The sequence below is a fragment of the Pipistrellus kuhlii genome, unplaced genomic scaffold, assembly GCF_014108245.1.
Source record: "Pipistrellus kuhlii isolate mPipKuh1 unplaced genomic scaffold, mPipKuh1.p scaffold_m20_p_41, whole genome shotgun sequence".
Lineage (NCBI taxonomy): Eukaryota > Metazoa > Chordata > Mammalia > Chiroptera > Vespertilionidae > Pipistrellus > Pipistrellus kuhlii.
This window is the reverse complement of record NW_023425542.1, coordinates 1,749,534-1,765,070: the sequence shown is the minus strand read 5'-3', so window position 1 is coordinate 1,765,070 and position 15,537 is coordinate 1,749,534. Positions and strand designations below refer to the sequence as shown.

Sequence of the window (15,537 nt, the reverse complement as noted above, 5' to 3'; positions counted from 1 at the left end):
AGAGGGACCCGACGGCTTGCACTCCATGCTGGAGACCCCTTTCTAGACTTTGGCATCAAAGCCTCCGTTTCCTTCTTAAGTTGGGGGTGAGAAAGCACTCCTGTCGTGAAGATTTGCCTCACATTCACATCGGCCTCAGTGGCCCACGTTTCCCGAAGTCATCCACCCAGTCCAGTCCGAGGGCTGAGTGGACTCGATCCTTCTGTACAGAACTGGGCGTCGGCTGGCCTCGAGCTCTTCCTCCCACTGGAGCGGCGCTGCCCCTGGTGGAGAGAGAGCGAGGGCCCTGGCGGCTCTACCAGGGAAGGTGCATGCTGGCAGGACACCTGCCGGGGAAGGCCCGGGCCCGCGGAGGGGACCTGGGGCACAGCCAGCGCTCCTGGCTTCTCAGCCCCTTGCTAAAAAGCATTTGACTTTCCATGAAAATACATACTAAAAATATTGCCAAGTTACCACCGCAGCCCGTTATCGGTAAGCCTCATGCCCTGTGACTGCCCAAGAGGCTGTGTTCTCTGTTTGCTAACCACAGTCTAAATCGCTTAAAAAACGGAAAAGCCGTAACGTTCCATTCAGAATGCAGTCCCGTTAGGTGACAGGCTCCACTTCGTGGCCTAAAATTAATCACGTTTATCGGCTGCATAGAGGATGTTGTAGTGGGAAGTTTTATAGAGCAGGTAAACGGAAGGGGTGGCAGCCTCGGGGAACACGTGGTGGTTCAGGGCCGTGTCCATCTCGTCCACGTACTCCACCTGCAGGGCGATGTTCAGCGCCTGGGACAGGGCCGTGATCTGGATGTGGTCACACTCCATGGCCATGGGCTCCACTTCCTGCAAAGGCCGAAATGGAAAACCCCGATTTAGGGAGGAAGCCCGGCTCTCGCGTTCCCGGGTCAGCGTGCCTGCCTCCGAGCCCCTGCTGCTGCTGGTGATGGCCACGCAGGAGTGCGTGTGGCCTGGGAGCTACATCTTCCGGAGAAATCCAGATTTTCCCTCTGAAAATCGCCCAGCGTTTAAATGGTGGCAGCTCTGTCAGGTTCACGCTATCCATCCTAAACGACACACATCTTGGGGCCACTGTGACTCTGGGGTTGCTACCCCTTAGTTATGTTCACAGTCCAGTCCGAAGCCCCATTTCTCTGATGGGAGAGCTGAGGCCCAGAGCCACCCAGTTCAGGCAGGCAGTTCACGGAGGAGGATGCTGGCTGGCTGATCTGTGCTCCTGGCTAGGGAGGCTGGTGCTCCAGTGCCCTAAGGAGTGAGGGCGGAGCACAGAGCCCGGGGCTGGGGCCGCGTCCCCACAGCCGGAGCCCGGAGGACCTACGTGAGTGCAGAAGTCCTTGATGTCCATCTCCTCGTCGACGAAGTGCCGGAAGAAGTCGGCGCGGTTCCTGATGAAGGCGGAGGTGAGCAGGCGCAGGAACTGCACGATCCCGTCGGAGGCGCTCTGGTCGTTGAACACCTTCAGCAGGCTGGCCACCGAGCCGTCCTTCTCCACCAGCTCCACCACGCTGTAGAACTGGCCGCGGGGGTCAGCCGGCACAGCCAGCCCCGCGCCCCGCCTCCGCCCTCCGCCCTCGGGGTGCCTGCCACCACTCCCTCACTTCTAAATCCTTAGGTCACGGTCGCAGCAAAGCTAAGGAATGAGTGACTCGGCCCAGTGACTCAGCCGGAGTCAGGTCTAGCGCACAGCAGTGGGGGTGTCCCTCCGTCACTCACTGGGATTGTTACTTAGAGATTCTGAGCAGAGAGCCCCGCTTCAGGAATGGGGCCGGGGGAGAGGAACTGGGGGGAAGAGACTGAGAGGGGGGTTCCCAGCCTGAAAGCTACACTAACGAGGTGCCTCCTCCCAGAGGGAGGGCAGGGCTCTGAGCTCCCTGTCACCCCACATCCCCACCAGCAGGAAGCACCCCTCAGTCCTTGCCCGCTGGGGGGAGCCAGTGAGGCACAACCACAGAGCCGTGGGCGGGGAAGGGGCTCGGGCGGAGCCCACCCTGCCTGCTGGGTCAGCGGGAAGGCCGGGCCGTCCGCAGGTTAACTCACAGCATTGAAGAAGTTTCGGAACTTGTGCTCCTCAAAGCCGGCAGCCAGGAGGTCATGTGGGGTCTGCAGCACACGCTCTTTGAACCTACAGGGGTAGGTGGATGCTTACAGGGAAACACAGGGAGCGCGGCTGGCCCTGTAGCTGTCGTCCCCTCTCACCAGCTGCCCCGCCGTACGAGAAGGTGTGTCCCTAACCGGGGAAGAATGTCTCTGCCTCTCGGAGCACTGCCTCGTGGGCCACACACTGACTCGTTTGGTCCTCACTGTACAATTCAGGGAGGTGGGTATTATACCCATTTCCCGGATGAGGAAGGTGAGGTAATCACCACCTGCCCCCAGACAAAGGCCTCTTGGCTCCGTCCCTCCTCTGTCCCCAGGGTTCATCCCCAGCCTGGCCTGGGCCGTGCCTCGCCTCGCCTCGCTCCTGGTCGCTTCTCTGCAGGGGCGTCCAAGTGACTTCCACAGCCTTCCCCCTCAGCACCGGTGTCCCGCCTCGCTCACCAACCTCATCGCTAGCCCAGTCCTCCAGCCACTCCCCACGTGCCCCTCACCCCTTAGTCCCCACTGTCCCCTCAGCCGGACGCTTCTCTGTGGTGCGCTAGCGACGGTTTGTTCCCATTCACAAGAGCTGTTACATTTTTAAGACTTTTGCCAGCCAGGTGTTAAACACAGCCATTATTTAAAGATCAACTACATACACTCACAATTAAATTATGCTAAAAACAAAGATAATATTCAAAACTCATCATTTTACTATTATGTGCCCTTAGGGTTCTCTGCCGGTTGTGTACATGTGGTAGAAACACAAGGTCACTCAGAAAACGCAATGAATGGCTCATTCAAAATGAGGACCCGGTGGCTTCGTTTCTCCATCCCCTTGGAGAGGATCTGTCTTTGGAACAGGAGGTGATGGCCTTAACCTAGCAGTTCTCAACCAGGGTGCCTCCCCCCCCTCCCCCGCCATCACCCCCTCCCCACTCCCTTGTCCCGGGAGATCCTGGCAATGTGTGGAGACATTCTGGTTGTCCTGATCTGAGGAGGGTGCTCCCAACCTGCAGTGGGTGGAGGCGAGGGATGCTCTGAACATCCCAGAGAGCACGGGACAGGGCCAGCCCCACGCACAGCCATCCCGCCCGCCATGTCCGCAGGCCGCCCTGAAAAACCTGCCTAGCCGGGGGGTTTGGACACCGGGGGCCACAGGCCACCCCTGGGTGCTCTGTGACGGTTAGGGCCGTGGCTCCATCCTGGGCACTTGGCTGCCCCCACCTCTAGTATGGCAGGCAGCTGGGCATCCCCGGACATCAAAGCTGCTGCCAGGCAGCCCTCCAGCCCACTCCGTGGGTTACGTGGGCTGCACCAAGGACAAACCCTCCTGGAGATTCAGTGCCCCGCCCCGCCCCACTCACTTGAGGACCTCTCTGCTCTTCCCCAGCAGCGACTCCAGGTAGGAATAGCCCAGAGCCCGGTAGAAGCAGTTCCCGTCCCCCTTGGTCTTGCGGATGGCGGAGAACCTTTTGCTGAGCTCCTGTGGGGAGACAGAGCAATGTGGGCGTCTGCAGCATCACCCGCTGTCATGTGCTGTCAGAGCCAGCTTCTCTTCCCCTTAACTCTCCCCCCCCCCCACCCCAAACACCTCTCCAGCCCCTCAGGCTGCCCGCCTTCAGCCTCCCAACCTGGGTCCTCTCCTCCGACCCCCTGCCTCACCTGGATCTTCCTCTGGTAAATCCTGTTTTCAGGATGGTCCCGGAGAATTGAGAGAATGTCACATTTTTCTGATATTAGGTGGAACGATGATTCACTCTGAAAGCACAAGAAGCAAAGCTGGGGCCATTTCAGAAGCAACCGATGGGCCCTCACCAAGTTCAAAGCCTCTGAACTGCTAGTTGCCCGACTCAAGGACTGTCACCTCCCCCCAAAAGGCACGTTTGAGACGTTACCAGCGTCCTGCATGCCCTGTTCCCCGGGCAGGGAGTCCGGTCGGCCACCGTGGAAGGCACCATCTGGTACCCGCCGGACTGATTCACCTTTTAGAATGTAATGCCTGCTGGGGCACGATATGTTCCCTGGCCTCTCTGTCCTTCCCACCTCACTCACTCCTCCGTCCCTTCTTTTAGTCACCCAGCGATTCCCAACACCCAGCCTGCACGGAGCAGTGCTGGAAATGCAGACGTGGTAGCATCTGGCCGGATGCGCCACCTGCTGGTGAGAACTCATGTTGCAGCCCAGCTCAGAGACTAGTAGGTCAATTCCAACCCAGAGAGACTCCTGACCCAGAGACTGGGCTGGGGCCTCAGGACGGCTGAGAAGTCGCAGGCAGAGAAGCAGGTGATGGCAGCGGTGGGCAGCTCAGAGCCAGGGAGAGTGCAGGAGACTCTGTCCTAACAACCACTCCCCACAGGCCATGCCTCTGCCTTCCGCTCTGCCTGCCAGGCTCAGGGCTCCAGTGAGTGGAGCTGCGCCCCGCCCCCAACGTGCCCCGGGAACAGCTCTGATTTCAGCACAGAAATAACATAGGGCCGCGGTCGGTCGGCAAACTGCTCTCGAGCCACATGCGGCTTTCTGGCACCTTGAATCTGGCTCTTCCACAAAATACCACGGCCTGGACGAGTCTATTTTGAAGAAGTGGCGTTAGAAGTTTACGTTTTAAAAATGTGGCTCTCGAAAGAAATTTCAATCGTTGTACTGTTGATATTTGGCTCTGTGGACTGATGAGTTTGCCGACCACTGACGTAGGGGAATTTGGTGTGAGAGCCACTGGCAGTTAAGTTTAAAACCTGTGGCCCTGGTACCTGCACACAACCCAAGGAGACGGTTCTTACGCAACCGTTCTCAGCTGAGAGGTCGGCGTTAATGGGGGGGTTTGTAAGTGGAAAGCGGGTTTTCTGTCCACTTAGTGCCATAGTTTTTGACAGAGTGCCCCCATCCACACAGCCTTTCTGGGGCGGCCTCTCAGCCCCGGTCCCTGAGCCCAGCATCCAGGACAGAGGAGAAGTGCTACGGCTCAGAAGCACCCCTCCCCGTCAGAGTGTCCCAAGCACCCGGGTCTTCCCTGGCACAGGACAGCGTGTCAGACTCCCTGAGACCTTCTGTTCGCCAGGGCCCACCCAGGCCTTGGAACAGAGGAACGGATGAGATGGTCGTGGAATGTATTTCACTCCCTGTCTGCGCCCTCCCACCCTCCATGAAGAGAATGCCCGGGCCCTTGCTTGTGCCTTTCGTTACTACCTGACGGCTCCTCCATAGCCAGGCCTCAGGCCCACGCCTCCACCTGTACCTCCTGCCGCCCTGCGGACCCCCGTCCACATACATGTTAGTGCATCTGTGAACACCCTCCAGCCAGGCTCTGAGGTGCTGGTGGGCCCCTGCGGCCAGCCCAGCCTCCCTCTGAGGCCACTCTGCAGGGCCACCCTGGGCTGAGTCAGCCTTGTTAACCAGGCCAGCCGCCCCGAAGCCACAACTCATGGTGTGGCCACAGCCTCCAGTTCCCGACTCCTAGAGGCCAGGGCCTCCAGGCTCGCCCAGCAGCAGGGCAGGCCCAGAACCTGGCCAACCTCCCTCCTAGAAGGTACCATCACTTCCAGAGGCTGCCAGGGGCTTAACCCTGGCTTTGCCTGCCTGGGGCTAGGTCTCCAGAGTGGGATGGCTCAGGGGATGTAAGGAAATGCCCTTTTAAATGTCTATTTTAGGAGCGATGTGTAATATACAAATACTAGAGGCCCGGTGCACGAAATTCATGCACGGGGGTGGTGATGGGGTGTCCTTTGGCCCAGCCTGCACCCTCTCCAATCTGGGATCCCTCGGGGGATGTCTGACTGCCGGTTTAGACCCAATCCCAGGACTACTGGCTCCTAATCACTTGTCTACCTGCCTGATTGCCCCCTAACCACTGTGCCTGCCAGCCTGATAGCTCCTTAATCGCTCCTTTGCAGGCCAGATTGCTCCCAACTGCCTTCCCCTGCAGGGCTGAAGGGACTGGGGGACTCCAGCTGGATGAGGCGGGGCTGAAGGGACTGGGGGACTGAGGCTGGATGAGGCAGGGCTGAGGGGACTGGGGGACTGAGGCAGGGCTGAAGGACTGGGCGCCGCCATTTTGTGAGGGCATGGCAGTCAATTAGCATATTTCATCTTTATTAGATAGGATGTGTAATGATCAAAACATTTTTACTCAGATGAGTAATCAAAAATGCTTGGAGGCCAAAGGCTTAGGAAAGGCCTAGAGCCCGAATGTGTTTCCTCACAAATTAGCACAGACTCAGGAACCGAAGCAGCAGACTCATCGTTACCCGTGCTTCCTGGAGGCTCCGGGGAGAACCCACTTCCTTACGTGTTTCCATTTCCAGAGGCTGCCGGCACTCCTTGCTCACAGTCCCTTCCTTCCATCTTCCCGGCTCCTTCTCACTCTGACCTGCCTGCCGTCCCCCTTATGAGAACCCTTGTGATTACACAGGGGCCCCCTGGTAATCCAGGGCATCTCCCCTTCTCAAGAGCCTCAACTTCCTCACACCTGCAGGGTCCTTGCTGCCGTGTGAGGTGCCCTGTTCAGGGGTTCTGGGATTAGGATGTGGGCGCCGTTGGGGGACTACGGCTCAGCCCACCACCCCCACGCCCCTTCTCTGTTGTTTAGCTCAGAAACCAGGGAAGACCCTGTGCTTGGGCCCCCGTATGTCTTGGGTCACAGTTATTGGCTGGCCTTGCAGAGACCCTGAACTAGAGACTGCCCCTCCCCCCCCCTTTATTTGATGCCTGAACTTGTACAATATCCTCACAATTTGACCTCTTCCTGGAGATCTGGCTTCAAACAGATCAGCCACTGGCATGTCTGACCAGCATCCCCAAATGACTGTGCCCCTCCCTGCTCTCACTCCACCTCGGCCTCCCCACTCAGGGGTCCCCAGCTCCCCAAAAGGCCCCTCCAGCCAGCAGAGCTCACACCAAATGCTCAGGAGTCCTCTTCTCCTCTCCCCATCAACCCTGCTCCTGGGTCCAACCTGAGCCACCACCATCTCCCCAAGAGGCTGCAACAGGATCCCTAATGGACTCCTGGCTTCCAGCCCTGCCCCCACCCACCATCCGACACAGCACCCAAGGCAGGATGCTTAACACGTATACCAGGCGCCCGCATTCCCTGCCTCAACACCCCCAATGGCGCCTCCCTCAGGAGAAGCCTGAGGGGACAGCTCCCAGGCCTCCACCATCTGGCCTTGCTCTCCTCCCTCCGCCTGAGCCCCAGCCCCAGCGACACTCAGTGTGTTCCTCCTCAGAGCACCCACACCTGCTGTTCCTGCCGCCTGCCATCCTCTGCTCCTCCTCATGTGACTCCGGACTTCCCTGCCACCCAGTTTCATTTCTTCAGAGCATCCTCTGACCCCCAGGTTCCCTCCATTACTTGCACACTGTCACCCTCCACTAGGATGGCAACTCCATAAGGGCAAGGACTCTGCCTGTCAGGACTAGATCCCTGTGCCTGGCACCCACAAATGCCCCAAACTGCACACTGAGTGGATGAGCCAGTCTCAGACTCCAGCCTGTCCACTTCCAGCCCCGTGTCCACTGCACTGCCAGAGCCCTGTGCCCACTGCACTCACTGCCAGAGCCCCGTGCCCACTGTGCTCACTGCCAGAGCCCTGTGCCCACTGCACTCACTGTGAGCCCCGTGCCCACTGCGCTCACTGCTAGAGCCCTGTGCCCACTGCACTCACTGCCAGAGCCCTGTGCCCACTGCACTCACTGCCAGAGCCCCGTGTCCACTGCACTCACTGTCAGAGCTCTGTGTCCACTGCACTGCCAGAGCCCTGTGCCCACTGCACTCACTGCCAGAGCCCTGTGCCCACTGCACTCACTGCCAGAGCCCTGTGCCCACTGCGCTTACTGCCAGAGCCCTGTGCCCACTGTGCTCACTGCCAGAGCCCTGTGCCCACTGCGCTCACTGCCAGAGCCCTGTGCCCACTGCACTCACTGCCAGAGCCCTGTGCCCAGTGAGCTCACTGCCAGAGCCCCGTGCCCACTGCGCTCACTGCCAGAGCCCCGTGTCCACTGCGCTCACTGCCAGAGCCCCATGTCCACTGTGCACTGCCAGAGCCCCGTGTCCACTGCACTCACTGCCAGAACCCTGTGCCCACTGCACTCACTGCCAGAACCCCGTGCCCACTGCACTCACTGCCAGAGCCCCATGTCCACTGCCAGAGCCCCATGTCCACTGCGCTCACTGCCAGAGTCCTGGGCCCACTGACTGCACTGCCAGAGCCCCATGTCCACTGCACTCACTGCCAGAGCCCCGTGCCCACTGCACTCACTGCCAGAGCCCCATGTCCACTGCACTCACTGCCAGAGCCCTGGGCCCACTGCATTCACTGCCAGAGCCTCGTGCCCACTGCACTCACTGCCAGAGCCCTGGGCCCACTGCATTCACTGCCAGAGCCCTGGGCCCACTGCATTCACTGCCAGAGCCCTGTGCCCACTGCACTCACTGCCAGAGCCCCGGGCCCACTGACTGCACTGCCAGAGCCCCGTGCCCACTGTGCTCACTGCCAGAGCCCTGTGCCCACTGACTGCACTGCCAGAGCCCCGTGTCCACTGCACTCACTGCCAGAGCCCTGTGCCCACTGCACTCACTGCCAGAGCCCCGGGCCCACTGACTGCACTGCCAGAGCCCCGTGTCCACTGCACTCACTGCCAGAGCCCCGTGTCCACACCACTCACTGCCAGAGCCCCATGTCCACTGCATTCACTGCCAGAGCCCCGTGTCCACTGCGCTCACTGCCAGAGCCCCGTGCCCACTGCACAGCCAAAGTCAACCATCTCTCACTGGTTAAAAAATATATTATGGTCCTTCCCATTAGCAGACTAAAACCCAACCCCAAGGCACAAGGTGTTCTGACCCACCTATTTTTCTTTTTTAAAATATATTTTTACTGATTTCAGAAAGGAAGGGAGAGAGAGAGAATGAATGAATCATTAATCAGCTGCCTCCTGCACGCCCCACACTGGGGATTAAGCCCGAAACCCAGGCATGTGCCCTGACCGGGTATCAAACCATGACCTCCTGGTTCATATGCTCAACCACGGAGCCACGCGGGCCGGCCTCACCTATATTTCTAGACTGAGCTCTCCCCCCAGCTTCCTGCTCTCACATGGACCACTGTCCTTCCCTAAATACCCGCTCTGACCTCTTCCTGGAGATCTGGCCTCATATCCTTAGCCATCCTTCCAGGCCTCTGAGCATGTGTGCCTCCTGCCTGGGATGCACTTCTCCCAGGATCCCTCCTGAAGGTACATCCTTCAACACCCAGCTGCCAAGCCCTCCTGGTGCAGCCCCGCCAGCACCCCTCCACCCCCCTCAGAGGGTGCTGGCTTCCCTCGGCGCTCCCAAAGCCCTGGTCAGACCTAGGGCCGGACCAGGAGCTCCGGCACTGCTTGTGCCCGGCTATGCCTTCACCAACAGGCCCTGGTCTCTCCCACCAGTGCCCAGAGTGACTGGGATCTTGTTTGATAAATAAAAGAACCCTGTGGTTTTCTGTCCACCACTGACACCCATGCATTCACCCAACGTCAAATGCCCTTCGAGTGAGCATGGGACCCTCACCCCCTGCAGCCCCAGGTCTGGCCCTCATCCTGGCCCTAGTCTTCCCCGGGTTCTGTGTCTTCTCGCTGGGACCCTTCCTTGACTTTGAAACGGGAAAGGAGAGAAGACGCTGCATTTTCCAAAGCCATTCTCCTCCGCCCACCACTCACACCACGCGGCCCAGGGTCCACACGGTGCCTGCCAAACAGCACGTGCTCAATAAATGCTGAGTGAATAGAACAGACCCACACGCAGCCTGTATGTCTCTCCTCCCCTCCCCCCCATAATTAGGGAGGCATGGGTGCCTTGGAGATGTCCTACTTAGTGGGTTCCTCACTTCCTCCCTCTCGGAGGCACCCAAGCCTCGCTGTGATGGTGACCGGGCGAAGGTGTGATGCTCTTGACCCCACCTGCCCTCTACCTTCCAGTCTCACGAGTCCAGGGCAGGCAGAGCGGCGGGGTCCGAGGTCTCACTGTCCAGCACAAAGGGCGGACGTTGAGGTCCCAGACCTCACTGTGCCTGCTGTTTCCCCAGCTGTCCAGTGGCGACCAGAAGGCACGCCAGCCCCCAGCTCCAGGTTGGCTAACCCCATTATTACCCTGTCCCAGGCTGCCCCTAGTGGGTGATGCAAACACACCCGGCCCCTTGCCCTTGGGCACTGGGCAGAAGCAGGAAGCTGGTGCTTCCTGATGCCCCGAGACCTCAGCCACACCCCCGCAGGGAGCTGGTTTGTCCAGGACTGCGAGGTCACACCCAGAACGTGCCAGGCCATGACCAGGCTTTGACCCATGACCCTGCCCAGCAGCCTCCGGCAGGAGTGACCCATTTCCATGCCCAGGCCTGGGAGGGAGGAGGCCGAGCAAAAAAGAACCAGGCGCCTGTGCACGCCCATCGCCAGGACCCAGTGATCACAGGAAAAGCCGTACCATACCCCTCCCGTGGTCCTCACAGCAGCCCCTTTTACAGATGAGCACCATGGTGCTAGGGAGGGCGATGGACCAGCTGGAGCCTCCCGGCCTCCCAAGGGGTGGAGGTGAGGTCTGAACTCGGGTTCTGTGCCTCCAAGGGCCACCCACCTTTACACGCCCCGGGCCCCTGGTGCAGACAGCGGTGGCCTGACCCCTCCTGCAACCCGGGAAGGTGCACTGATGTAACACAGGAGCACTGGACTGCGAGTCCAGAGGCTCAGGTTCAAGGCCCAGGCTCACCTGTTTCCCCACCTGCTCGAGCCCCAGGTCGGTCTCAGCTCAGAGGGTCTTTGGGGCCCTTTCTGCTCAGACAGGACCTGAACCAGGGGTTCCCCTCTTCTTGGCTTTGCCCTAACTCCTAAGTCCTGTGCTTCATCCCAACCCCAGGCAGCCTCTCCCTGCGAGTCCTGACCCCAAACACTGCGCGGGGCGGGCGGGCGGGATGTTCGGTGACCGGCCCCCGCGCACCCTCAGGTCCCCCCGTGGCCGTGGGAGGGTGTCTCTGAGGGCTGAGCAGCCGGCTGGGGGGTTCCTTCTCAAAGAGGCGGCGACGCTGAGCCCCGGGGCCGCCCCCGGACCCGGTTCCCTTGCAGGACGGCGCCCTCGGGGACACCCGAGACGGCGGGGTGATGCGTCCCGGGCCCCGCAGGGCCCTCCGTGGAAGGACCGGGGCCCCCAGCACCCATTCCGACCCGGTGTCCCCGGGGTCCGAACGCCCCGGGTCCGCGCTGGAACCTGCGCCTCGCGCCCCGACTCCCTCCCACCCGGCGAGTGCGCATGCGCCCCGGGGCCGCCCCGCCCGCCGTGCCCACCGCCCGCGCCCCCTGCCCGCCTCCCGCCGCCACTGACCATAGTGACCGAGGCTGTCGGGCCAGGTCCCGCCCCAGCGAGGAGCGATCCGGTGCGGGAGGGCGCCGCGGAGCCACGGGCTGGCTACGCCGTTGGTTCGGGCGGCGGCAGGGGCCTCGAGGGCTTGGCGGGGGGCGTGGAGGCGAATACACCCGACCGCTCCGCAAACCGGAGCCCAGACCTGCACTGTGTCCCAGCGAGACACACGCCCCGCGATTGACGTCCGCGGCGGGCAATCGGAGGCCGGGGCTCAGAACGTCACAGAAAGTGGGCGGGCCTTCACGCGCCTTCAGCCTATGCGCTAGGGTCCATTGGGAAGGGTGCCGCCCCCTTTTAAAGACACAGGAAGCTTTTTAAGTAAGGAAGGACTTGGCACCATCCCGAATGAGAGGTCTTCCTTAGTAAAGGCTTCGTTTGTAATCAAAACGGCAAATCGAGGTCTCCTGAAAGACCAGCTGGCCCCCATTCATTCACAAACAACGTCATAGGAGTAACAGTTCACTGAATTCAGAGAACAGGCACTGAGGGAGCATGCGTCCAAAACATCAACTGCCTGCCCTTGGGTAGCTTCTCAATGATAGTTCACCCGCTTCCAACTCATGAATCAGTAGGGTGCCAGGCCTCCACGAATGTGTGCGGAACAAGTGAATTTCCAGGATTGTTGATTCTGGGCCTCTGGAATGGTATGGTCACACAGGAGGCACAGAGCGTCAACCAGACCTGGTGACTCACCGGGCAAACAAGCTCATTATTACTAAACATCAAACAAAGAAGTATGTTTCATTCAAATATTTAGTCACCCGCCCTTGGCCCCTGGAGGAGGCGCATTAGGTGTGTGTGTGTGGGGGGGGGGAGAGGTTTGTGGGGAATGGGGCTGCAGTGCCTGGCATGTGCCCTTTTTACCAATATTAATACTTCCAGGAGCAGGCCATAAGCTGTTCCCACCCCACCCTCACTCCCCTGTCTCGGGCACCAGGCGAGGCTCCTGGAACACAGGCCTGTGTCTTCCAAGCGCATCTGCGGACTAGGTGGGGAGCCTGGGGCCAATATCGCTGATATTTACTGAGCCCTTACTGTGTACCAGGCACTGTCCTAACCTCTCAGCCTGTATTATCATTCTTAATTTGCCCACAGCTAGTGCAGGGAGGTAAATTCACAGCACCTGGGGAGTTGTGGTCCTGGGCAGCTGGCCCAGGGAGAGTACTGGAGGGTCCATCCTCTCCTCACTGGACGGAAGCTGAGTGGGGGCATCCCAGACAGCCTGGCTCCAGAGCTGGTTTTGGATTCACCGTGCAAGTGACTGCAGGGGCGGGAGGATAAGGGAGGGTGGGAAGGGAGGGGGGTATTGCAAAAGAGGCTTTTATTTTTGAGAAAAGATCTTTCTGGGAAGAACAATAGAACTTGGGGGTTTGGAGAACTGGGGAGGGGGATTTGGCTGAATGGGAAGAACTTCCTGGAATTGGGGAAGGGGTGAAACAGGTGCCTCCGAACAAGGGGCACGCCTAGCACTCTCTTCCCTGCCTTGGCACGGGAACAACCACGAGAAAGAGGCCTGCACTGCCCCCGGGAACTCAGCACCTGACCCTCTGCCCCTCCCTTCCAGGCACCGGCATGTTTGGGTGGTTGCTGTGAGCAAGGGAAGGAGTCCCTCCCAGGTGTCTTTCCGGCATGCCAGGTTTGTTAGGGGAAACTCCCCATAAGCCAGTTCGGTCACCTGCAGAGAGGGGAGATTATGAGACAGGAGCGCCTGCAGGTGGAGAGACAGACGTTGGTCTCAAGCCAGGTTCCTGCAGAGACAACACGCCTCCAGGGAGTGGAAGCCCGGCTGGTCTCTGAGTGTGACCCTGGTACAGCCCAGTGCGTGCGTCAGGGGGTCGGAGCTCTGAGTTCTTACAGCCCCAGGAGTGGAGGTCCCACTCAGGTTGGTGGTCAGTGGTGTTCACGTAAAAAACCCATTGAAACCTGTAAAGAAAGTGTGTGCGTTTATTTGAGCCCAACTGTCAACATATGCCGGGAAGCAGAACCTCAGCGAATTGAGATAATGCTCCTGAGAATGGGGGCTTACATCTGTATTTATACATTGCAATCAAAGGAAGGATGTAGGTGGGTTACATGAAATCCATTGGTGATAGATTAAGGAGGTGGGAGAAAGACTGAGGAGAACTTCTGGAATAGGGTGAGAAGTGAAATGATGGACACATACTTAGGCGGGTGCAGGAACAATGAACATGATAATGAAGGCATTTGTGGTCTCTGTCCTGGCGCCCAGCACATTTGGTTGTGTTCTGAGGGGCCCAGAAAAAGGGAAGTTACAAGTTACTCAGACACTTCAAGGGTATGTTACCCAAGATGCGAAAAGACAGATAGGCCCTGTTAAGGGAAAGGTTGACCTTGTCAGGGAAGATACTGGCCTAGGATGTAACTGCCCACCGTAACCGCGTTTAGTTAAAGTTTAATTTCAGACCATCCTTTGTGGCCACTTTAGGTCTCTGAGTTTGCAAACCTGCCATGCAGGCTTCCCCTGAGCGTGTCAGGTGAGCATGAGGCCCCTTTCGTCCACAGTGGAGTCCTTATCTGAGAGCCCAGACTTATGGTTTGGGGCCTGCTGGACCCCTCCTAAGGGCGTTCCCGCCGCACCCCATCACCTCAGTCTTGACTTAGCATTTAACACGACTGTCGTGGCTGACCGTGACTCCACACTGGGTAGCCCACGGTGTCCAAAGAGTCCACTCTGTTCTTGCTGTGTACAGTGGTGTGACGACAGGACCAAAGACGGCTCCTTCAACAGAGACTTGCTGCACATGGCCGTGTGACGGGCACTGACTGCACGTCTGTGCACAAAACAGACAAAAGCCCTGCCCCCACTCAGCTTCCATCCAGTGAGGAGAGGATGGATCCTCCAGTACTCTCCCTGGGCCAGCTGCCCAGGACCACAACCCCCGACATGGGGAGAGAGGATGGGGAGGGAGCCCCCAAATGATGGAGATTTATTTTTTATTTATTTTTATTTTTTAAAATTTTATTTATTTATTTTAAATAAATTTTTATTGTTCATATTATTACAAATGTTCCTTCCCCCCCACCCCCCGCAATTACTCCCCTCCACCAGGTTCCCACCCCACCCTCTGTCCTTTCCCCACCCCCCATTGTCCTCATCCATAGGTGCACAATTTATGTTCAGTCTCTTCCCACAACCCCCTCTCCCTTTTTCCCCAAGAATCGTCAGTTCACTCCCCTTCCATACCTCTGATTCTATTATATTCAACAGTTAATATTGTTCATCAGATTTTTTTTTTTTAATTTCCTTGGTTTTTAGATTCACTTGTTGATAGTTACGTATTTGTTGTTCATAATTTTTATCTTTATTTACTTTCTCTTCCGAAAGAACCCCCTTCTGGTTTGGTGGTGATGAACTCCTTTAGCTTTATTTATTTTTTATTTTTTTATTTTTTATTAGTGAAGCTCTTTATCTGGCCTTCGATTCTGAGTAGATTTTTTTGCTGGGTAGATTATTTTTGGCTGTAGGTTCTTACTATTCATGACCTTGAATATTTCTTGCCATTCCCATCTGGCCTGCATGGTTTCTGTTGAGAAATCAGCTGACAATCGTATAGGTGCTCCTTTATAGGTAACTGCTTTCCTCTTGCTCTTGCTTTTAATATTCTCTCTTTGTCTTTTGCTCTTGGAATTTTAATTATGATTTGTCTCGGTGTGGTCCTCTTTGGATTCCTTTTGTTTGGAGTTCTGTGCGCTTCCTGGACTTGTAAGTCTAATTCTTTCACCAAGTGGGGGAAGTTTTCTGTCACTATTTCTTTCAGTATGTTTTCTATATCTTGCTCTCTCTCATCTTCTGAGACCCCCATAATTCTGATGTTGGTTCGCTTGAAGTTGTCCCAGAGGTTTCTTACATTATCTTCAATTTTCTGGATTCTCTTGTCTTCTTGCTTCTGTGGAGGAGTGTCTTCTGGCTCTTTATGTTCCAAATCTTTGACTTGATTCTTGCGATCTTCCATTCTGTTTTTAGGACTCTGTATAATATTTTTTATTTCAGACAATGTATTCTTTATTTCTTGTTGATCCCTTATCATTTCTTGTTGATTCCTTATTAATTCTAGTTGA

At 57.6% G+C, this 15,537-nt stretch overlaps 1 protein-coding gene across 1 annotated transcript; it reads right to left on the bottom strand.

Annotated features, from left to right (window-relative positions):
* Positions 1-607: 607 nt before the first annotated feature.
* OTUB2 (OTU deubiquitinase, ubiquitin aldehyde binding 2) lies at positions 608-11,627 on the bottom strand. The gene is made up of 6 exons (XM_036411621.2): positions 11,419-11,627; positions 3,744-3,839; positions 3,446-3,564; positions 2,040-2,124; positions 1,321-1,515; positions 608-827 (listed from the first exon to the last, which is right to left on the bottom strand). Exons 1-6 carry the CDS (start codon positions 11,419-11,421, stop codon positions 618-620), a joined length of 708 nt encoding a protein of 235 aa, XP_036267514.1. The 5' UTR covers positions 11,422-11,627; the 3' UTR covers positions 608-617.
* Positions 11,628-15,537: the final 3,910 nt, after the last annotated feature.

Coding starts and splice junctions, on each gene's coding strand:
- OTUB2 (XM_036411621.2), bottom strand. Junction 3,565..3,743: donor TTTACCAGAGGAAGATCCAG/GTGAGGCAGGGG, acceptor GTCTCCCCACAG/GAGCTCAGCAAAAGGTTCTC. Junction 2,125..3,445: donor AAGAGCAGAGAGGTCCTCAA/GTGAGTGGGGCG, acceptor CTACCCCTGTAG/GTTCAAAGAGCGTGTGCTGC.